The sequence below is a fragment of the Aedes albopictus genome, chromosome 1 (assembly GCF_035046485.1).
Source record: "Aedes albopictus strain Foshan chromosome 1, AalbF5, whole genome shotgun sequence".
In the NCBI taxonomy this organism is placed as follows: Eukaryota; Metazoa; Arthropoda; class Insecta; order Diptera; family Culicidae; genus Aedes; species Aedes albopictus.
Window position 1 is genome coordinate 94,423,462 of NC_085136.1, and position 23,257 is coordinate 94,446,718.

Sequence of the window (23,257 nt, forward strand, 5' to 3'; positions counted from 1 at the left end):
AGTGGCGGAGTTTCGAAAAAAGGGGTCCCTTTACTTTGAGCCCTTGATTTACCAAACAACAATGCCGAAGACACCAACTTTCTAAGTGATCAGAGTCCTGAGATATAAGAAATATAAAATATGTTTGACCTCTAGCACCACCTAGTGGTGGAATACTGAATCAAACGATCCATAACCTTTAGGCCCTTGATCAGCCTAACAACTTTATCGAAAACATCAATTCTCAAAGTAATCAGGATCTTGACAAATATACACACTCAGTTTTATTTCACGAGCTCGGCTGTGCAAATCTCGGTTTCTGAATTTTAACCGAGACTCAGCTAACAAGATGGTTGGTTGCTTGGCAACAAGGCGTGTTATACTGATTCTCGGCATTTGTAAGCTGAGATCTCATGAAAACATTTAGCTGACTTCTCGGCTGTGCAAAACTCGGCATTCTTAAGCCGAGATTCGGCATTCTAAATTGAGTGTGTAGGAAGCAAATTTCGACAGTGTTACGTCTGTTAGTCTATGATTTCACTTCGTTTCGCCTTACTCATTGTCAATTTACATTCACACTCTTTCACAGTGGGCAGAACAAATAACGCAGTGTGTAATGGCAAACTGCGTGTGAGTTTGCTCACTGCGTTCTTTTTATTTCTCATTGCGTAGCCACCTGCTCTTTGCGCTTTGCGTTTAGAAGCAGTGAGTGAGGAAATGCCAGCCCTGGTTACAGTACCATTAAAAACCATTCTTTCACAATAGAATTCGTTGTTAACAATAGAAAAACAATAGAATCAAACGTTGCTAACAGTAGAACCAATTGTGGATGAGCATTTCACATTGAATTGTTAAGTATCGTATCAATACAAAAAATGTATTTTTTCTATACAACTTTTTTCACAAAACAGAAGATTCTAATGTTAATGAAACCACCCCTGAGTATACCTGGAAAGCCTCTGAGACCTGAATCATCGCTGATACCCCCAGGAACGCCCATGGGACACCTTGAAATGCCCTTGAGAACCTCTGGAACCTTCCTGAGGTGCCCAAAACGACTTTCTGTAGCACCCCTAGATCCTCTAGAACGTCCTTGACCCCCCTGAAGTGCCCCAGAGACCCCATGGAATCCCATTTCATTTCATTTATTTAGTATTACATCAAATTCAAGATAAAACTGAATCAACAATATTTCTCCATAATACACGGTTCGTGGCTGCCGCTCTCCATCCTCGGTCGCGCCCGATGTTCGCCAAGTCACGCTCCACCTGGTCCGCCCATCGTGCTCTCTGCGCTCCACACCTTCTTGTGCCAGCCTTGCAGGGTTGTTGTCCGGCATTCTTGCAACATGCCCTGCCCACCGTATCCTTCCGGCTTTGGCCACCTTCTGGATGCTGGGTTCGCCGTAAAGTGCAGCGAGCTCGGGGTTCATTCTTCTCCGCCGCACACCGTTCTCCTGCACACCGCCGAAGATCGTCCTTAGCACGCGTCGCTCGAAAACTCCGAGTGCTTGCAGGTCCTCCTCGAGCATGGTCCATGTCTCGTGCCCGTAGAGGATTACCGGTCTTATTAGCGTTTTGTACATGGTGCATTTGGTGCGTGGGTGAATCTTTTTCGACCGCAGTTTCTTCTGGAGCCCGTAGTAGGCCCGACTTCCGCTGATGATGCGCCTCCGAATTTCACGGCTCACGTTGTTGTAAGCCGTCAGTAAGGATCCGAGGTAGACGAATTCCTCCACCACCTCGAAAGTATCCCCGTCTATCGTAACATTACTACCCGGTCGTTTTCGGTTCCGCCTACCAGCATGTACTTTGTTTTTGAGGCATTCACCACCAGTCCAACCTTTGCTGCTTCGCGTTTCAGGCGGGTGTACAGCTCTGCCACCGTTCCAAATGTTCTGGCAATAATGTCCACCATATCGTCTGCAAAGCACAAAAAATTGACAGGATTTTGTGAAAATCGTTCCCCGGCTGTTGAGCCCGGCTCGTCGCATCACACCTTCCAGAGCGATGTTGAAGAGTAGGCATGAGAGTCCGTCACCTTGTCGCAGTCCCCGGCGAGATTCGAATGAACTAGATAGTTCACCCGAAACCTTTACGCAGTTTTGCACACCGTCCATCGTTGCTTTAATCAGTCTAGTCAGCTTCCCAGAAAAGCCGTTTTCGTCCATGATTATCCATAGCTCTGCGCGGTCGATACTGTCGTATGCCGCTTTGAAGTCGATGAACAGGTGATGCGTTGGGACCTGGTATTCACGGCATTTCTGGAGGATTTGCCGTACGTTAAAGATCTGGTCCGTTGTCGACCGGCCGTCGATGAAGCCGGCTTGATAACTTCCCACGAACTCATTTGTTTTAGGTGACAGACGACGGAAGATGATCTGGGATAGCACTTTGTAGGCAGCATTCAAAATAGTGATCGCCCTGAAGTTCTCACATTCCAAATGGTCGCCTTTCTTGTGAATGGAGCAGATTACCCCTTCCTTCCACTCCTCCGGTAGCTGTTCGGTTTCCCAGATCCTGACTATCAGCCGATGCAGACAGGTGGCCAACTTTTCTGGGCCCATCTTGATGAGTTTAGTTGCGATACCATCCTTACCAGCTGCTTTGTTGGTTTTGAGCAGGTGAATGGCATCCTTAACTTCCCTCAGCGTGGGAGTTGGTTCATTTCCGTCCTCCGCTGCACTGGCGTCGTCGTTTCCTCCGTTGCTGTGGGCTCCCGTGCCTACGTTCTCCACGCCATTCAGGTGCTGATCGAAGTGCTGCTTCCACCTTTCGATCACCTCACGTCCGTCCGTCAAGAGGCCTCCATCTTTATCCCTGCATATTTCGGCTCGCTGCACGAAGCCGTTGCGGGATGCGTTGAGCTTCTGATAGAACTTCCGTGTATCTTGGGAACGGCACAGCAGTTACATTTCTTCACACTCCGCTTCTTCCAGGCGGCGCTTTTTCTCCCGAAAGAGGCGGGTCTGCTGTTTCCGCTTCTGTTTATAACGTTCCACGTTCTGTCGAGTCCCTTGCTGCAGCATTACCGCCCTCGCTGCATTCTTCTCCTCCAAAACCGTTCTGCACTCTTCGTCGAACCATTCGTTCCGTCGATTCCGTTCCACGTACTCATGGAATCCCCTGAAACGCATAAAAACCAAAATTCTTCTGAAACTCCTATGAAACACCTATGAGCCTCCTGAAACACCCCTGAGACGCACTGGAACGACTCTCAGTGCTCTGAGATCCCATGGAATGTCCCTGAGACTCTCTAAAGTGCCCAGAGACCTACTGGAACCCCGCTGAAACACGCTGGGACCCTCTGAAGCGCCACTGAAACTCCAAAAATGCTTTTAAGACTCTCTGGGACCTCTTAAAACGCCCCAGTGATCCCTTGAAGCGCTGGGCCATCATCCATCGCGTAATCATCTTCTATGAGAACGTGGTTGGCAAAGCCGGACCAAAGCCGGAGGGATATCGTGAGTAGAGCATGTTGCAATAATGCCAGACAAAAACCCTGCCAAGTTGGGCTGTGGCTAAGGTATTCAAAGGTGATCATGCGGGTTTCAGGGGGTTTGCATGGGAGTTTCAAAGCCGTTGCAAAGGGCTTCGGGACCGTTTTCGGGGGGTTACAAAGAGTATTATGTGCGTTACATGGAGTTCCAGGGGGTTTTTGGTGGCATTTCAGGAAGTTTCAGATGATTTTCGTTTTTGGGGATTTTGGAGGGTTTTAGGTGCGTTACATGAGGGGGTTTTCGAAGGTATTTCAGGAGGATTTAGAGGATTTTCTGTGGTCGCAGGAGCGTAACAATTTTTAAGCGTTTTAGTAACGTTTCATGCGTTTTCAAAAGAAATTTAATACGTTCCGGAGGCGCTTCAGGGCGTCTAAGGGGGGTTTCATGTGGCCTCGGGGGCACTTCAAGGAGTCTTAGGAGTATTTTAGGCAGTTTTAGGAGGTACCAGGAGATCTCAGGGGCGTGTCAGGCAGGCTCTTAGGGGTCTCGAGGGCACATCCCCGAGATCTCGGTGTCGTTTTAGGGAATTTTAGGGAGTATCAGGAGATCCCAGGGGGGCTCAGGAACGCTTCAAAGGGTCTCAGGGGCGGTTTAGGAAATCTCATGGGCGCTTATAGTGGTCTGAAATAGGTTTTAGGAGAACCCAGAGGCCTTCCAGAGAGTCTCAAAGGGTTTTGAGGGGTCACTTGAGAACTCAGGGGCGCTTGAGGGAATCTCAGGTTCGTCTCAGGTGCTTTGAGGTGTTCCCGGGGGTCTCAAGGGTCTTCATGGATCTCAAGAGCGTTTCAGAGGGTCTCAGGGGGTTCCATGGGGCCTCAGAGACCTTTAAGTGCGTCTTAGGCGGTTCCGTGGAAGTGCCAGTAGGTCTCAGGGGCGTTTCAAACGGGTCTTTGGAGATTTCAGGAGCGTGTCAACATGAAACCCCCCTGAAGCACCCTTAGACACCCTGAGACCCTTTACAGCGTTCCTGAGATCCCCTGGAGCCCCTCTGATAATCCCTGAAACCCTTTGAGAAGACCCTGACACATGCCCTGACACTCCCTTAATCGCCTCTGTGACCTCATCGTACCCGCTCTAACAACCTGGGGCCCATACAGCCAATGAGGTAAGCGCACGGGTAATCAGCATATCCATGCTAAGGGTGCTGGGATTGATTCTTGGTCGGTCCAGGAAGTTTTCCTAATGGAAATTTCTTTGACTTCCTTGAGTATCTTCGTGCCTGCCACACAAAACACACATGCAAAATGGGCTTTGGCAGAGAACGCTCTCAGTCAGTTAGAACACTAATCTAAGAAGCAGGATTTGTCCGTGTTGGGATTTTACGTCAAAAAGAAGATGAAGACCTTTAGAAACGCGCCTGAGATCATCTGGTAGCCCCTAAAATCCCCTGGAACCCTGAGCCCCTTTGAAGTGAATTTCACTGAGACCATCTGAAACCCTGTAGCTCCTCTGAGACCCCATGGTTAAACGTTATTTAGCGAAGATTCTTCTAGAACGTGTCAACAGACTCTCGAATACAAGGAAATCCTTTGTTTAATAAAACTTATCCTAAGCATGGTCTGTAGATCTTTTTAATTCAGAAATGCAGCAAAATTTCAATTTGGTTCCAGATTGATCAATTATAATCGATTTCACCATTGATTATAGTAAATCACAGCTTAATATACGGCCAAATAGTATGCGATAAATAAAACTGTCTTTATTTCAACAAACGTGCTCTAGTTCCTCGTGATCCGTGATCGGATCTTCATGAAACACCTAATCAGTCCAGTAGACCGGTTCGACTACTTTCGCTTTATCCGCTCCGGGAGCCATTGGGGGAGGATCCATTTTTGGTGGTGGATCCCCTGGTGCCGTCTCGTACCGAACTGGACCAACTCCGTCGTGGGCATTCGCTGGCTTCTTTCCGGCAGAAGGCGCAGGAGTTGGATAGACGCCCGGAAGTGGACCACCACCACCAGCAGCGGCAGCAGCTGCCGGAGGTTTCGCAGGTTTAGCTGCCCTTATATCGGTGTAAGACGGATCGTCCATGTTTGCAAAGAGTTCTTTTTCGCCGTCTATGTCTGCAGGTGGTGGCGGCGGTGGTGGTGGTGCCTTTGCTGCGGCATTGGTCTTTGGTGGCTTTGGTCTTTTCTTAGCCATAACTTTTCGCACTATTTCGGTGGCTTGCGCTGCAAAAGGATCATTGCTGCCTCCGCCATCACATCCGCCTCCTCCTCCACCACCGCAACCACTGCAACAGGAGCAGCACGACATGCAGCAAGGAGCTGCGTCCGCCACGACCAGGAGCACGGTTACGAGTACGAAAATTCTCACAGGTAGACACATTGCTACTCGACTCAACGAACGTTCCAAACTGTTGCCGGACAGTCAAAGCTGTTCAAATTATATGGTTTGATTTTAACGATTTTTAGATGATTAGTGTTTCATAACAGCACTTTACGACCAGCTGTTAAACACCTTTCGCAAACGCTGATACGTCAGCAACCTGGGTTACATTTAAATGCCACGCTTAACTCAGACCTCGTTCATAGTACCACGTAAAGTTCGTTAGAAATGAAGTCATTCCACATAACTCTAGTAGTCGCTCTCGCGCTAGTACTAGGTCTGCTCATGGAACGGACAGTGGCCTACTCGAGGGATCTGATAAAAACGGATCATCCAAGCCGCGATATTGCTGGTTATCTGCCGCCGGTATCCAAGGATAGGGTGGACCCAGAACTGTTCAAACGGAACCGCGAACGAACACGGTCGGCCGTGGTAAAGGTACGTCTTCCAGTCAGCAATAGGAAGAAACGCGTTCGCCCTAGCAGGAATAACAGAGCCACTTTCGGTCAGCGCTCTTGAACGAAGTTTGTGGGGTTAACAGTAAAAGTATTGTATACACATGACAAAAATAAAGCGTTTTTAAACATAAACTGTTTATGTACCACCTACCAGTGTTTGTTTTTGATGCATTCATCAATCCACCTTCATTCCGACCTTTGCTACTTCGCGTTTCAGTTGGGTGTACAGCGTGTCCGGTTCTGACTAATGTTTTCGGGCCCATTTCTGTTCCGATACAACAGAATTGGCGACGAGGATGGTGCAGAATGCGAGTCCAGTTTAATCCTGCACGGAATATTCTTTCAGCGGCGAACGGTGCGCTTGCGGCAGGGGCTCGAGCTCTGCCTCCAAACTTCCACATTGACCTATATGACCGAAGGAAAATTCGCTGGTGTCGGTGGGTAGGGAGGTTGGAAACTACGTATGCGATTTAAGATGTAAACAATGCCGGTTTGCGTCGTTATCTTCTACTGCACCTGGTGGGACCAGAGACATACGAGATTGCGTGCGACAAGGTAGCATCGCAAAACGTTCGTGGACTCAACTACCAGTGGACACGTTGGAATCTCACTTCAACCCGCAGCCTCTAGAGATAAGTGAGGACTTCCGCATCAAATGCCGGCGCCAAGGAGACAAAAATGCCGCTTCCGCAGATAAAACCGTGGATGAGTATTCGGTGGCACTACGGAGGATCGCAGTGACGTGCAACTTCGGGAACTTTTTGGATGAAGGCCGAAAGGAGATCCTGTAGGAATCCCATGGGAAATTTGTGAGGGAATTCGTGAACAAAATATCTTGGATAACAATTCCTGGAGGAATCACCGGAGAGTTTCTGAAGAGATCACAGGAAAAATATCAGGAGGTATTCTTAGAAGGATTCTGGGATGTATTACTGTAGAAACCTCAGCTGAAATCCTAGAAGGAATTGCTGGAGAAAACTGTACAGGAATTTCTAGAGAAATCTCATCAGGAATGCCGGGGGGGATCCAAAGATAAAATTCTTGTAATACCTAGAGAAGTCCCTGTAAGAACCGGTAGAGGTATAAGAATTTATAGAGAAGGCCCTGAAGGAATCGCAGGATGATTTTCTGAAGGTATCTCAGGAAGAATTCCAGCCATAATGCTAGGACTACTTCGTATAGGATTTAATGCTTTAATTATTCCTAGTGATGAATTTCTGGACGTATCATAGTAAGAATTTCTGGAGGAATAGCTGAAAGAATCACAGGAGGAGTTGTTTGAAGTATTCTTGGAGAAAGGCCAGAAAGAGTTTCTGCAGGAGTACCATGAGGATTTTTTGGAGGAATCTTTGGATAAAATCTCTGGAGGAATTCCTGTATGAGTCCTTGGAGAAATCCCTGGTGGAGCAACCAAAGGAATTTCTGCAAAAAAATCCAGAAAGATTGCCTGGAAAGGTCTCAGCAGAAAAGCCAGGGGAAAGCTCTAGAGAAATCCGTAGCATAATTTCTGGAGTACCACAGTTAGAATTTCTGGAGGAAGAATAGCTGGAAGAACCGCAAGAGTTGCTTGAGCAGTCACAGCTGGAATATCTGGAGGAACTCCTAGAACTCCGGAAGCTATCACAGAAGTAATTTCTAGAGCAATGCCAGGGGTATCTTACCCAAGCAACCAAAAGTTCGGTTTCCACTTGAAGAACGAACTCAGAAGTTCAAGTTTGGTTCAATTCCGGTTTCGTTGAACTTATTTCTCCAAAAAGATACTCTTGTATTGCTTATGAACTTGGAAGTACATGTTCAAGCTTTTGACTTCTATCCAAAACGATATTTAAGTCGAAAAAAGGTTCAAAAAGAACTTATGTTGAACTTCAAAACAGAGTTCAATCAAATATTAACCGAACTCATGTTGAACTTTTGCGTGCCTTTAAAATTCAAATATAGTTCATTTGGACATATTCCAACAACTTGAAATCATCCGTTCCGAACTTGTTTCGAACTTGTTTTGAACTTACTACTCAAAGTTCGGATAAATATTAACCGTACCAAAAGTGAACTTCACTTGAACTTCGGCGACAGCGGGGCCGGGGAGAAGTTCTCATTCAATTAAATCACTCGGAAATCGAGCCCTGCAGCCACAGCTTGCGGTAATTTCACAAGTACACTTTGTTCCACTATAATATTTCAACGTACTTACTTGTAATCAACGCAAAGGATCCGTATTGTGTGGCTCAAAGGCTGCCCCCGCAGCGGACAACTGTTCCCGCCAGGATTCCGCCGGGGGTTTCTCGGCTGCGCACACAAATTTTCCAGCTATGCTGGATGTTTCCACACCCGTCTCACTTGTCGCTTCAGCGCACCGGTAATCGATGCAATCGTAGTCACTGGAAACCAAGCTGAAAACTTAAAATCTTTTCTTAAAGTCGATACACTGGCCCTAATTTATTGCTTTGCACTGCGAACCACAACAAACTGAAAATGTCAAACTGTGTAAGTTCACAAGAAGTTCCACGTGAACTTCTTTCGAACTTTCGGCTTCAAAAAGTATTCCAAGTTCAGGGAAAGTTCACACGTGAACCTGATTGAGCTCTACTATATGATATCAGCACATTGAGTAAAATCCCACAGTGCCTAACAACACATACATGGAGTAGTGGTTAGGCACCGACTTTCAACGAGGAGAACCCGAGTTCAAATCTCAGTAAGTGAAAAACATCAAAAATTATTTCAAGGTATTAGTCAATTTGGATTCCACATGAACTAATGTTTCTTAATGATAAATTACTTTTGAGGACTAAACACATTTTTTTTCAATTTTTCGAAGTTTATTTTTAAGCTGAATAGCGTTCCTTTCAGCGACACAAGTGAACTTTTTGTGAACTCAAGTTCGGTTAATTACTTAAAAAGTGAGTTGAATAGAATGCTTTTCATCTTCCTCTGAATAGCTGATTAAGCCCAGACATGCTATTTTATCCGAACTTTTGGTTGCTTGGGTAGTCATAGTAAGAATTTCCAGAGAAATCCTAGCAGAATTTGCTGGATTAATCACTGCAGAAATTCCTAGTATGTACAACCCCTCCAGGACTGCCTTGATCCTAAGGGAAGTTCATTGAAGAAATGTCGAGAGGAATCCGTAAAGGAAGCCTAGAGAAATCACTGTATGAATAGGTAGAGGTAATTCTGAAGGAATCTATGGAGAAGTCTGTTGATTGTTCTTACCAATATCCAAAACGCCAAAACGTACAACAGTTATATAAGAATTTCTGGGTGTGCTTAAGTTTTATTCAAATGTGCAATTAATAAATATTGTAATTATTGTGAGAAATTTAAATTTTAGGTGACTGTCAAAATTCTAGGGGGTGCCAAATTTGTTCTAGGGGGTGCCAGGCACCCCTGGAACCCCCCTAGCTACGCCAATGACTGGAATGCAATGCTACTTGTTTGTAAATAGTAACCTATCGATTTTTCCAAGTATTTAACTATACGCACTGTAAGACCCTTGGTCTTATTGTTGCCGATAATAGTCCGGTAACAGTCCTTGCAATCATCTAGCAGGAATGCAGATGATTTGCGCTGCTTTCGGTGTGGGGATGAATCGCACCTTGAGAAACAGTGTAAGCATCAAAACACTGTTTGCTCGTTTTGAAAAATCAAAGGGAATTTAGAGCGGGTCTGCATGAAGAAGGCTGGAAGCAAGAAACCCGAACCAGGATCGTCCGATGTGAAGCCGCAACCAGCAAGGGCACGCCACGTCGATGAGCAGTGTGAAAAAGGAAATATTGACAGTTGAAGAAATCTGCATGGTGGCCAGCCGGCCAGATTATGCGAAGCTGTGGGCATCAGTTCTTTTCAACGGTGTTCCCGATCGCCAGAACAAACACCGTTCTTTTAGTTGCAGACTTAGCAGCAACAAAGCTGTAATTTATTGATTTAATTTAGTTGGTTTAGTTGGGGTCAGTTAACAGTTCAGAGTAAAGTAATAACTTACAAATTCAGTATTTTTCGGTTACTTTCCTGGGTGTCAGTAACCGGGGGAAACGTAGGTTGTACAATCTATGGAAATTACATTATTGTTTCATTTCAGGTTATGAACTACGGACTCGACAATGGTTATCAATTCTGACTTCTATACAAAAATGTACCTTGACGGATTAGACTTTTCCTTTACAGCGCAGGTGCTGACTATAGCTGCAAAACTGATACGAATTATCTACAAATTATCAAAATATTACACCACTATTCACTATTGATGCTTGTCAACTAACTGTGCACTAGCGAAATCTGAATAAATCTGTTCGGTCGGCTGCTATCCGATCTGTCAGTTCACTCGGCGACATCCGCTTAGTTGCAAGGGAACGGACGGTGTTTTCACTGTCGATTCGCGGTCAACAGTGTTGCCGGTAACAAACGGTTTTCAGATGCATCTAGAGATGGACCCTGATTGACCGGTCACCATTATCATTGCCGAATGCTAAATATGAGAAGTACTTCCGGGATATTTCTTTGCGGAAAAGTACGTTGAAGTTGGTCAGTTATTGCAACACCAACATTGATGTACGGGGATTCTTCGATGCGGCGGTGGAATTTCAGTGTGCCCCGAATAATTTGCCTTTGTGCGTCGTGGGTTCCACGAAGTATCCATTGCTCGGCCGGGAGAAGCTGAGTGCGTTGGATGTCGATTGAAAACAAGTGTTGCAGCCAAGTTCCGTCAATGCTATTGGTAGTACCGATCACTCCGCGATGTTGCAAACACCAGCTTTGCAGGGTTGTCCGGCATTCTTGCAACATGCCTCTCTCTCTCTTCTTGGCGTAACGTCCTCACTGGGACAAAGCCTGCTTCTCAGCTTAGTGTTCTATGAGCACTTCCACAGTTTTTAACTGAGAGCTTCCTCTGCCAATGACCATTTTGCATGTGTATATCGTGTGGCAGGCAAGAAGATACTCTATGCCCAAGGAAGTCAAGGAAATTTCCTTTACGAAAAGATCCTGGACCGACCGGGAATCGAACCCGTCACCCTCAGCATGGTCATGCTGAATACCCGTGCGTTTACCGCCTCGGCTATATGGGCCCCTTTGATCAGTGTTATATGACCTTTCAATAAATACATTTACTTTGAAAATCTGAATTACAGATGTGAAATCAATTCAAGTTATATGGTGTATCCGAACTTATTCATCATCGTATACCTAGTAAAACTTAAAGAGAATTCCTCTGTTAAACTCATACAGAAATTTAAATGAATTTCCGTTAGAACTATTAGAAGAATACCCAGTAAACTTTCAAAGAAAATCCTGACGGAACTTCTCCAGCAATTTATAGAGGATCTTCTTGGAAAATTCGTGGAAGAATTCCTAGAGGAATTCCCCGCGGAACATCTGACGAATTCTTGAAGAAATTCTTTTCGGAATTCCAAAAGCAGGTTCTGGTGGTACTTCGTGAAGAATTCCCAGTGGAACTGCCCCATGAGTTCCCGGTGGAATTCTTGCCGGACTTCTTCTTGGAATTTCTAAGAATAATTGGTGGAACTCCTATAGAAATTCTGTTTGGAACTCATAATAGTGGAATTCCTACTGTCAGGGCCGGATGATGGGGGAGGAGGCGGCCGGTCTCGGCCCCCACAAAACTTTTTTAGTTACTACACGTTCACTTTGTGTTTTAGATTTCCCAAATTAAAAAATAAAAATTGCTCATCGCTTTTGGAGCTCCAGGGGCACCCATAATCCTTAATCCGGGCCTGACTGTAACTCCTAGGGAAATCCCCGGTGGAACTCCCTATAGGAGTTCTCGTAGGATGTCGTAAAGAAACGTCCAATAGATCATCTGAATTCCTAGTGGATATCCTGGAGGTATTAATGGAGGAGCTTCTACCGGTATTCACAAAGGAACTTCTACAAGACTTGTTGGTTCAACTCCCAGAAATATTTCCGTTGATACTGTAGAAGACTTCCCTGTGGATCTCCTGGACTGTAGAGATACAATTTGTAGAACTCCAATATAACCTAGTTTTGCAACTCCTTGGGCAACTCCTGAAGAAACTTCCGGTGTAACTACTGGAGGATTTTCCTGACGAACTTCTAAGTAGACGCATTTCCGAAGGATCTTCCGAGAACATTCCCAATGGAACTTCCAAGCGAATTGCCGGCGGGAAATTTTCCGATGGTACCTCAAGAGGGATTTCCAGTGGAACTTCTACCGGAATTCCCTATGATACTCCTGGAGAAAATCTCCTTTTAACTCCTAGAAAAAATCTCCATTAAACTGAATCGAATGTGTGCGTATCGTTTTATTTGCCGATAGCACCAGCTATAAATTGGTTAACAATCGGACACAATCAAATTACCTTTACAAAACCAAACACTGTTTACTCCTTCCGTCTATTGCTCATCATCCCCCGTCTCTCCGCCATCGTCAACATCATGCAGTTGACACCACCACTTGATTCGATCTGCTGCATACACTGTAGTTCTCGGACGTTCTGAAGTGCGCACGCCTGGTAGCTCCTCCAGTTCGTATCGGTCCAAGTCACCTCGTCGTGCAGCGCAAGTACGAATGTATTCTGATGGACATCACGTGGTATGTAGGACAGCACCAAAGCACTAGGCGATAAATTAGTAGTCGAATTCGGCATATTGTTGATTGACCATGACCTCTGTATCTTCGGTAGCTGCTCGTCCCAATGAGTATGGGTTTCTCCCACCATACAACGAATAGAGTTAGCCACGGTCCGGTTGGCTCTCTCGACTTGACTGTTCGCTCTCGGCGATCCAACGGCTGTCTTAATGTGGGTAATGGCGTTTACCCGACAATATTCTTCGAATACTTTGGCCGTGAAGGCGTACCAAAGGTAGCAGTCACCTCTTCCAAAAAAATGAACTCTGGCCAAGTTTTTGTTGAACGTACTGTTTAGATGATCACAAATTTGGAAAACCCATACGTTAGAAGCACTACATAGGAGTTTCCTTGCGAAGATCGTACAAACGGGCCCATGTGATCCATGTGTACTGCACTGAAGGGAACTGGTTTTTCGGCACACTGTGTAAGATACCCCTCTTCCTCCTTTACGTTTGTGGAACGCACACTGAGGACAGGTTTGTATGCAGGCGTGGACATACTTGCGCATCTTCAGGAACCAAAATTTGTGCCGCAATCGTTCCAACACTTTCTCTTCACCGAAATGCTCCATCTCATCATGGTAGGTGTGAACCATTCGCCATCGAACTCGAGTAGGCACCACGAAACATTTTTCTCCATCCACTATTCTGATTGATCTGTCTCTCATCTCATCACTCAGTGGATCCCTCCCCAACATATCACACAAGCGGGGATCTTGTCGTTGTAGAGCCACAAGAAAGTCTGTGTTGCTCACCTCGATTGATAACATATTACACAAAACAGGGTCCACACTATTCCTTTCTTCGACAGGGTTTCAACTTATCGCATGGACGTTCCGCATAGAGCTACCTGGTCGATGCTCCAAACGAAAGTCCTATTCGGTGAGCTTCAGAAACCATCGGCTGATTCGAGCGTTCATGTCCCGTTTTGAGTAGGTAAGTGTCTTTCACTGCACTACAATCCGTTCGTAACACGGAAAAATTCCCAATTAAATAATGACAGAATTGTTCTACGCTCGAAACCACCGCGAGCACCTCTAACTCACAACTATGATACTTTCGTTCCACTTTTGAAGTTCTTTTACTATAACAGCTGATTGGACGCCAGCCCTCTCCCGTTCGCATTAACAAAATGACTGCTAGACCATCTTGCGACGAATCTGTGTGGAGATCTATCTCGCCATTCGGGTCAAACAACACTAATAACGGTCTCTCACTTTCACAATTTCTTCAGCTTTTCAACTGCTCACATTTGCACTCAAATTTTGCCTCTTTTTTCAGCAGAGAGAAGAGAGGCGCAGCTACGATACTGAACTGTGGGATGAATCTCCGGAAAAATTCCACCAGCCCCAGAAATTGCTGTATCTGTAGCACACTCTCCGGCACCGGGAACTCTTCAACGGCACGAGTCTTCATCGCGGCTGGCCGGATTCCGTTCTTGGACACTGTTGAAAATGGGACATTATGAGGGCACCGATCTTTTAGCAGGGCAAATAAAACACTTGATCATGCTATTTGCCACAAGCTACAAAGCTAAAACCATACTTAATTAATAGACTCAAACATAAAAACAAATAAAACAACTTACAACTACGATGGTTTCTCCACAAACAAATCCTCACGATTCATACGCACCCATTCTGTCTCATTTCCACTGACTCTGTTGTGTGACTCGTTTGACAGAACGAGAATGACGGAGAACACAAAGTGTAAAACAATACACATGTACAAACAGTCAACTCCGACAATGCACAGAGGTTCGCAACTATATTCTCACGTAACAGAACCTCGAATCCCAGAAACTCAGCAGTCGTCTAGAAGAAATGTAATTTCTTGAGGTTAATAATAAATCCGCTTTCCTGTAGCACTTCTAGAAGTTGTGCGAACTGTTCTAACACTTCTTTCACGGTTTTCCCACCCATAACCAAATCATCTATATAGGCCACAATCCATTATTTTCGAAGTTTTGACGTTAACCGGTTCATGGTCCACTGAAACACGGAACAGCCATTGGTCAATCCGAAAATTCGAAGAAAAGGTCCACTGTAATAAACACTTCTGCTCCGCTGAGTCTATTCAAACACCACACGATGTCCGACATGGGTTAGCGGTCTTTCACTGCCTTAGTGTTCAACAAACGATAATCCACCGCCATACGAAACGAACCGTCCTTCTTTGGCACCATCACCACTCGGCTGTTATACGGTGAATTTGACTCCTCCACAATATGAGCTTCGATCAACTCTTTCACTAATTCACCCAGTGCAGCTTCTCTTGCGTACTCCATTCGATGCGGCTTTACATACCTACACTGGCTCACTACCCGAGCAAAGGCGGATAACAAAATGATAACAAGTTCTGTTACCTGGTTATCATTCGTTTGATAATTGAGTTTGTTATCATTTAGGTTGAATTAAGAGCCAACATAACAAAAATGATAACTCATATTTTCGTTCTCGAATACCAAAATGATAAGAAGTTAAGTTATCATTGAGTTCAAGTTGATAACTAATTGTGTTATACAAAATTTTGTTCAACATTTCGTTTAGTTATCAACACGAAAAAAACATCTGAATGATAACTGGTTTTGTTATCACTTAGTTATCATTTAGTGCTATTTTATCGACCAAAATAGTAAAAATCTACTTTACCGACATCGTCACCTATTGAAAAAAGTTTTTTTTATAATTTACAACCAATGTTTTCAACTATTGCGCCCAGGTGGGTCTCGAACCCTGATCGAGTAATTGTCGGTCGCAGCCGATAGCCCCTATACCAACGGGACTCATTGAGTGTGAGAGTAATAAAAGGCTACGCTTTCGTACCGCAGTCGCATTGTATGTGGAAAGTGGAATCTTTTTTTAATTCGAGGTTCATCATACTCTCAGTTTTGGGAAAGCTTTGAAATGTGCGTTTGGAAGCTGATAACATATTTTGTTATCATTTAGAATTTTTATGCTATCGATAATTATTGATTATTGATAACTAAATTTGTTATCATTTGGATATCATCAATTGGAGAAAATGATAACAAAAATAACGAAAAGATAACACCGATAACATAGTTTGTTATCAAAGTGATATCACTTTGTTATTTGCCTTTGCTCGGGTATCACTCAATAGGGAAGATAAATGTAGGCTGGTGCGTATGGGCGTATGGTTTGCTGGAACCAGGACACAAGTCGTGGTATGTACTGCAAAGGCTCTGACAGACGCAAACCGTGTAGTGATCTGTACCGGGAAATCCGTAAACAACAGTCATCCAACGGGAGGTCCAAGGTGCCCGGCCTTCAAGAAATCCGCAACTGATGCAACTGGGTCGCGGATGGGTCCAGAAAAATGGCGGCGACGGGTAAATACCCCGTTCATAGGTTGGTGTCTACTACCTATGAGGGCTTCGTGGTCACCAAAGTAAACGGGGTCTTCTTCTGTAGTTGTTATGCGCCTCCGCGGTGACCGATCGAGCAGTTCAAGCAAATGCTAGACCGCATAACGACCATGCTAACAGGGCGAAGGTTGGTGGTAATAGCGGGGACTTTTCTGCCTGTGCCGTGGATTGGGGAAGCCTTTTCATGAACCAGCGGGGTTAGATCCTGCTAGAGACACTGGCCATACTAGATGTCGACCTGGCTAATGTTGATACCAAAAGTAGCTTTGGTCGGGACGGTGCGGAGTTGATTATTGATGTTATTTTTTGTATTCTTGGCCTAACAACTAGTTCGAACTGAAGAGTAGACGGACACTCACAGCGATCACCTGGCGGTTCGCTACAGTATGGCCAAGACGAGAGGTGTAATGGCTGCTACTAAGCAATCTCCAGATGTGTGAGGGTATCATCGAGGAGCTTTTTCTGCGTCATGATCCTAGTCCTTGGCCTCCTTTCGAAGGACAGCCGGGGACTGGGGCTGGCGATGAGAAGAGGGTCACCGATGAAGAACTTGCGGGGATAGTAAGGTTTGTAGAGTAGAGTTCTGAACCTGGCTTTAAAAGTAGCTTTTGCAGAGGCTCCCGAGATGTTTGCTATGTAGAAATGTTTGGGCGAGGGAGTTTTCCCAGAAGTTTGGAAGAGGCAGAGCCTGGTTCTATTGCCAAAGGGGGAAAAACTTCCTAGAGACACGTCAGTATATAGACCAATATGCTTGAAAGGCACGGCGGGGAAGGTGCTCGAAAAGATCATCCTTTACAGACTGCTGAGACACAGAGGATGAAACCAGCAACCGGTTCGGCTTGCGGAAGGGGAAGTCGAGCGTAAACGCTATCTTGTCGGTTACAAAGACCGTCTTAATAGCGATTCAGCGTAAGAGAAGGGGGATTCACATCTGTGCAGCAGTGATTCTGGATGTAAGGAACACGTTCAAAAGCGTTTACAACACAGTTTTACTGTGTTTACAGTTTTACTATTTTACAACACAGAGGTGAATCGGATTTGCTTTTACATAACCTCAGGAATCCTGCAAGGTTCCACCCTAGGTCCGGTGTTATGGAATGTCATGGCCCGGTGTCCTACGGTAGAGTTCAACTCTGGTCGCGCGGAGAACATCTTGGTAGCGTCGCTGTCGTAGTGTCAATCTCCAATGCCAGCCCGTGGATGAAAAGGAGACCTCGACAAGGTCCGTAGCAGTTGTAGGTCCCATTTGGTGTTAGTCTTCAGAAGGTGAAATCACGGTGCAAGCTGTTTCAGTTCTTGATACTTGCAGAGCAGTTACTGCTAGCCCATCGTTTCTCCAGTGGTGGGAACGGTTCAGTGGATTTCGGATGAACAAAAACTACCAACAAACCACCCTTTTCAATAGCAATTTCCCTCCTTTATTTTAAACAATGGTTCAATATATATATAGTTGCGCACTGGGTTCCACCCCGCACTCAATTTGTTTAGCTTCCCGGTACAAATCAATAGCACTGAACAGATAGTAGTTTCCCTGCCCCTGCCCATTACCGCCCTATGATGATATACACAACACAACATTCGTCCCTTTGATTTTATTAGTTTACAAGTAGATATGACCCTCACCTCACTACATACATACGTACATGTGTATTGTGTGTAGGTACGATGCGGTTGGTGCGTTGTTGGATTTTTGTGCATATTTTTCGTGTATGATCGCGCGCGCAGCCCCATTTTCATAAGCATTTCCCAGTATTGATAGGCTTAGTAGGTTCGATTACAACATACTTAAGGTTTTGTCTTTTCTGTGATTGTTATCCAAATTCGTCTAAACAATTACATGAGAGATATGTGGTTTTCCAATATGTATAACGGGTAAGGTTTTTTTTTGCTTGATTTGTTTTTGTAGCTACTTGAATTTTCTTTAAATTAACTAATTTGTTTATTGACTCCGGCTGACGTTCCTCTTGTTCAGCTTCAGTTTGTCCTCAACCATCGCTTTGTCACAAGTTTGATTGGTTTACTTTGGGTTTCGTAAATACAAACAACTGAACTCGGTTTGCCGAAATGTTTGTCTCTACATCCTAAGCTAGTGGGTTTCTATTTTGCAGGATATGATGGTTTCCTTATGTTCAGAGCAGTTTTGTTTCCTAACGGTTGATATTTACACCTCGACGATTAGTGCCTTGATTGATTTGCTTTATTTTAGTATACTAATTCAGCAGACTTATTTCCACCTTTTGTCAGAGCAAACACCTTCGCCCTGTCTCATCCAATCGGCATTGTCCCATCTCAAAATCAAGAGAAAAACAATCAATTCGAAGTTTCAACCTGAGATTTGCGGCTTTTGCAATGAAACGAATCATTCCGGTTCCCTTCGTCTCTAAACAACTAAACTCCAATTCAGGCGACCGCAATGGTCAAGCATTGCAAACTTAATCAAACCTAATCTCCTGCCTCGACTACTGTAGGGGACCCTGCTTCGGCGGTGTCGGCGGCGGCAACGACTTGGTGGTGAATTTGATTGATGATGCTTAACCTTTCGCCTCCGACGAAGGCGACGGCAGAGCGGCCAAATCCCGAAAGGAAGATTTCGGAAAGGATTTCGTGGTTCAAGATGTAGACAGGGTCACACAAAGGTTGCCCCTTGCTCGGGTTGGTAGACGCAATGAACATGATGACATTTATAAGGTTTGTTGAAGAGCAACAGAACAGATTGATTAATGGACACGATGTCCCAAAATTGTGGCTGTTCGTTTTGAAAAGGAAGGAGTTGAGGAATCCGCCCATATTGAGGTTAGAAAGTGGCGGGTTGACCGTAATCAAGTACGGTTCAGTGCGGAGGAGCATGTTAAATCATTTGGTAGTCTGGTACACTGTTGAAAGGAAGGTAGCGATTTAAACTTTATTGATGATGAGGTTTTGGTAAATTTGTTTTGTTTCTGTCAAACAAATAACCTCATTCATCTTGTCGCAATTGGTTTCTGATTGAGAGAGCTTGCGCGTGGCCGCAATTGAGAACTCAAAAACATGATAAAGAAATGAACACGACAAAAACATGGTAGGAATTTTTGACAAAGATCTAAGAACTTGTTTTTTAATTCTTGTTCGGGTACGTTACGTTATAATACGGTGGAGAAACACTGGTGAGAGCACTACACTGGGTCATTACCAAGATTTGGGAGGAGGAAGTATTACCGGAGGAATGGATGGAAGGTATCGTGTGTCCCATCTACAAAAACGGCGACAAGTTGGATTGCGGGAACTACCGCGCGATCACACTAATGAGCGCTGCCTACAAGATACTCTCTCAAATTTTATGTCGCCGTCTATCACCGATTGCAAGAGAGTTCGTGGGGCAATATCAGGCTGGATTTATGGGTGAACGCGCTACAACGGACCAGATGTTCGCCATCCGCCAGGTGTTGCAGAAATGCCGCGAATACAACGTGCCCACACATCACTTGTTCAGCGATTTCAAATCGGCGTATGATGCAATCGATCGAGAACAGCTATGGCAGATTATGCACGAATACGGATTCCCGGATAAACTGATACGGTTGATCAAGGCGACGATGGATCGAGTGATGTGCGTAGTTCGAGTATCAGGGACACTCTCGAGTCCCTTCGAATCTCGCAGAGGGTTACGGCAAGGTGATGGTCTTTCGTGCTTGCTGTTCAACATTGCTTTGGAGGGTGTAATAAGAAGAGCGGGGATAAACACGAGTGGGTCGATTTTCACGAAGTCCGTTCAGCTGCTTGGTTTCGCCGATGATATTGATATTATTGCTCGTAAATTTGAGACGATGGTGGAAACGTACATCCGACTAAAGAGTGAAGCCAGGCGAATCGGATTAGTCATTAATGTGTCAAAGACAAAGTACATGATGGCAAAGGGCTCCAGGGAGGAATCACCGCGTCCGCCACCCCGAATTCATATCGACGGTGATGAAATCGAGGCGGTTGAAGAATTCGTGTACTTGGGCTCACTAGTGACCGCCGACAACGACACCAGCAGAGAAATTCAGAGGCGCATTGTGGCAGGAAATCGTTCTTACTTTGGACTCCGCAGAACTCTACGATCGAATAAAGTTCGCCGTAACACGAAGTTAACCATCTACAAAACGTTTATTAGACCGGTCGTCCTCTATGGGCACGAAACATGGACCCTACGTGCAGAGGACCAACGCGCCCTTGGAGTTTTTGAACGGAAGGTGTTGCGTACCATCTACGGCGGAGTGCAGATGGAAGATGGGACTTGGAGAAGGCGAATGAACCACGAGCTGCATCAGCTGCTGAGAGAACCAACCATCGTCCATACCGCGAAAATCGGGAGGCTACGGTGGGCGGGTCACGTCATCAGGATGTCGGATAGCAACCCGAATAAAATGGTTCTCGAGAGTCATCCGTCCGGTACAAGAAGGCGTGGAGCGCAGCGAGCTAGCTGGGTCGACCAAGTGGAGGACGATCTGCGGACCCTACGCAGAGTGCGGAACTGGAGACAAACAGCCATGGACCGAGTGGAATGGAGGCGGCTACTATGTACAGCAGAGGCCACCCCGGCCTTAGCCTGACCGGTAAGGTAAGTCGGGTACGTTACTGTAATCAGAAGATCTACTGTTATCAGTGAAGAAAACTGTTGGATATAAGCGACATGAAACAAACGTCGAATGGCGTGAAATGATGTGAACGAGAATATCACCCCTGAGTGGTTTGTTCCTCTGGTCAACAAGGCGACCCGGATTTTCATCGGTAAGAGGAGTTTGTCACCGTCGTCGGTGACATCCAGTGAGGACACCAAAGAGAGGACTTGTCGACCCACTGACCGTCGGTCTTTGAAGTGTACTAAACAAATGTAGAGCTTCACACAACCTAACAAAAAAGCTAACTCCTGTAAGTAGCACTATGGGAAAAATGTTCGAAAATAGGGTTGTAAATTAAGAAATTGTTTTTGCAAATATTTTAGATTCCCTGAAGAAGGTTAAATAAATAAAACCGAAACGTCGGATGTAGGATGTAGGAGCAAAACAGCCTTTTGCTACCCGCTCAGACTGCCAGAGCCGAGAAATTCCTATAAACCTGCAACAATGCCGTACCGAACTTCGAGGTGAAAAAGAACAAGATGGAAGAAGACGTTGATGGCTTCAACATCCTCATCAACAACACAGTGCAGGAAGCAGAAGATGATCCAATGAGGATAACGTCATCCCGGCTTAAGATCTTCACCAAGAAGCTGTCTGGAGCTGAGCTATCGCGAAGCCTCACAATATATGACCCGTCCAATCCGGATATGAGTCCCCGTAGAGTAAAATCGATCAACATTTAAAGACACGGACACCGTCTTCAGCCAGAGGCTGTACAGACTGAACGAAACTTAACAGTAGACAATGGACACGACATGTATTACGAGCATCCAATGTTGGTTCCGGCAACTCCGGCGACTAAAGCAACCACACAGCAAAAATTTCTTGTGATATCACATCACTTTCGCTGCACATCAGTCGCGTCGTAAAAGTGATGTACAGATTACATTCTTTCCACGCAGCAAATTAGCCGCCGCAGCTTGAAGCGAGTCTAGCAATCGCTATAGAGCTGAATTGATAGATGGCTCATTTATAGGTAAAATATTGGCATGGATTCGTATACTGATCCGTTGATTGTGAAGCATATCCTTTACTTCTCAACTATTTCACCGAGTTAGAATGTGCATGATAAATATCGACTCACTCAAAGTGCAAATTTTCGGTAATACCAATCAGTGTGGTCAATTATGAAATTTCAAATAACTCAACGTACATATGTACAGATGGGTAAATTATTGGTTAAATTGGGAAAAAATCCACAGCTCAGGTGAGATTTGAACTCACGACCCTTATTCGCTAGACAAGTGCTTTACCAACTAAGCTAAATTTGCACTTTGAGTGAGTCGTTTTCGAGCATCTACCTCTACGTAGTTACCCGTCGTATCAAACAAAATGCGAACGACGCGTTTGATCGCCTTCCAGGTAGCATTGTTCTTCCTCTACAAGTGGTTGAGGAAGCGTTGCCTGTACGATAGGCAAACAGTTTCAAACAATTAACAAATCGCTTTCGCTCTTCGTACATATGTACAACAGAGATGGTTATATTTGCGGTTTAGGGGAAGATGATATAGATCGATGAGATTAGAATTGAACCTTATGACAACTAGGTTGCCGGGTCATTAATTGGCTCGGTAGCTTAGTTGGTAAAGCACTTGTCTAACGAATAAGGGTCGTGAGTTCAAATCTCACCTGAGCTGTGGATTTTTTCCCAATTTAACCAATAATTTACCCATCTGTACATATGTACGTTGAGTTATTTGAAATTTCATGATAAATATGATACTGCTTTTAGGTTTCTGCTGAAACAAGTTTGTTGACACTTTCTGATGCCAACCAGGGTGTACATGGTGAGTGTGATAATTGTTGGAAAACGATGTAATCGGGTGAAACAACATCCAAACATGGATACATCGCCAGAAATTACGTGCCTGGATATTACAAAATTATTTGCTGTGCAAATGTTGCCCCAGCAAACGCGCAGAATCTCGAAGCAGCGTTTCCCGACGGGGGTGAGCTCGATGTGATCCCTCTAAAGGACTGCTGGAAAACAGTAAAAGCAGCCATCAACGACGCAGCCGACAGCATCTTCGGGTACGTGGAAAGGTTATGAATAGAGGCGGACAGAGAGGGAATGGAGCAGCTATGCCGCTCGCATGAAACACGGAAGTTCTACAAGACCCTCAACGCATCCCGTAACGGTTTCGTGCCGCGAACCGATATAATCAGGTATAAGGACGGAGGCCTCTTTACGGACGCACGCGAGGTGATCGAAAGGTGGAAGCAGCACTCCGACGAGCACCTGAATGGCGTGGATAACATAGGGACGGGAGACCTCTTGAGGAGTCCCTTTTCAGAGAATACCAGGCTGATTTTCGTGATGGCCGATGGCCGATCTACGACGGATCATATGTTTAACCTG

General features: G+C 45.2%; 1 protein-coding gene and 1 non-coding gene across 2 annotated transcripts; one reads left to right on the plus strand and one right to left on the minus strand.

Moving 5' to 3' along the window:
• Positions 1 to 5,236: 5,236 nt before the first annotated feature.
• LOC109402050 (actin nucleation-promoting factor WAS) lies at positions 5,237 to 5,806 on the minus strand. Its single transcript, XM_019674651.2, has one exon. The coding sequence runs from the start codon at positions 5,804 to 5,806 to the stop codon at positions 5,237 to 5,239; it is 570 nt and encodes a 189-aa protein (XP_019530196.2).
• A 16,657-nt stretch (positions 5,807 to 22,463) lies between these two features.
• Trnav-aac (transfer RNA valine (anticodon AAC)) lies at positions 22,464 to 22,535 on the plus strand. The gene has a single exon. It is a non-coding gene; the product is annotated as a tRNA-Val (tRNA).
• The last annotated feature ends 722 nt before the right edge of the window (positions 22,536 to 23,257 follow it).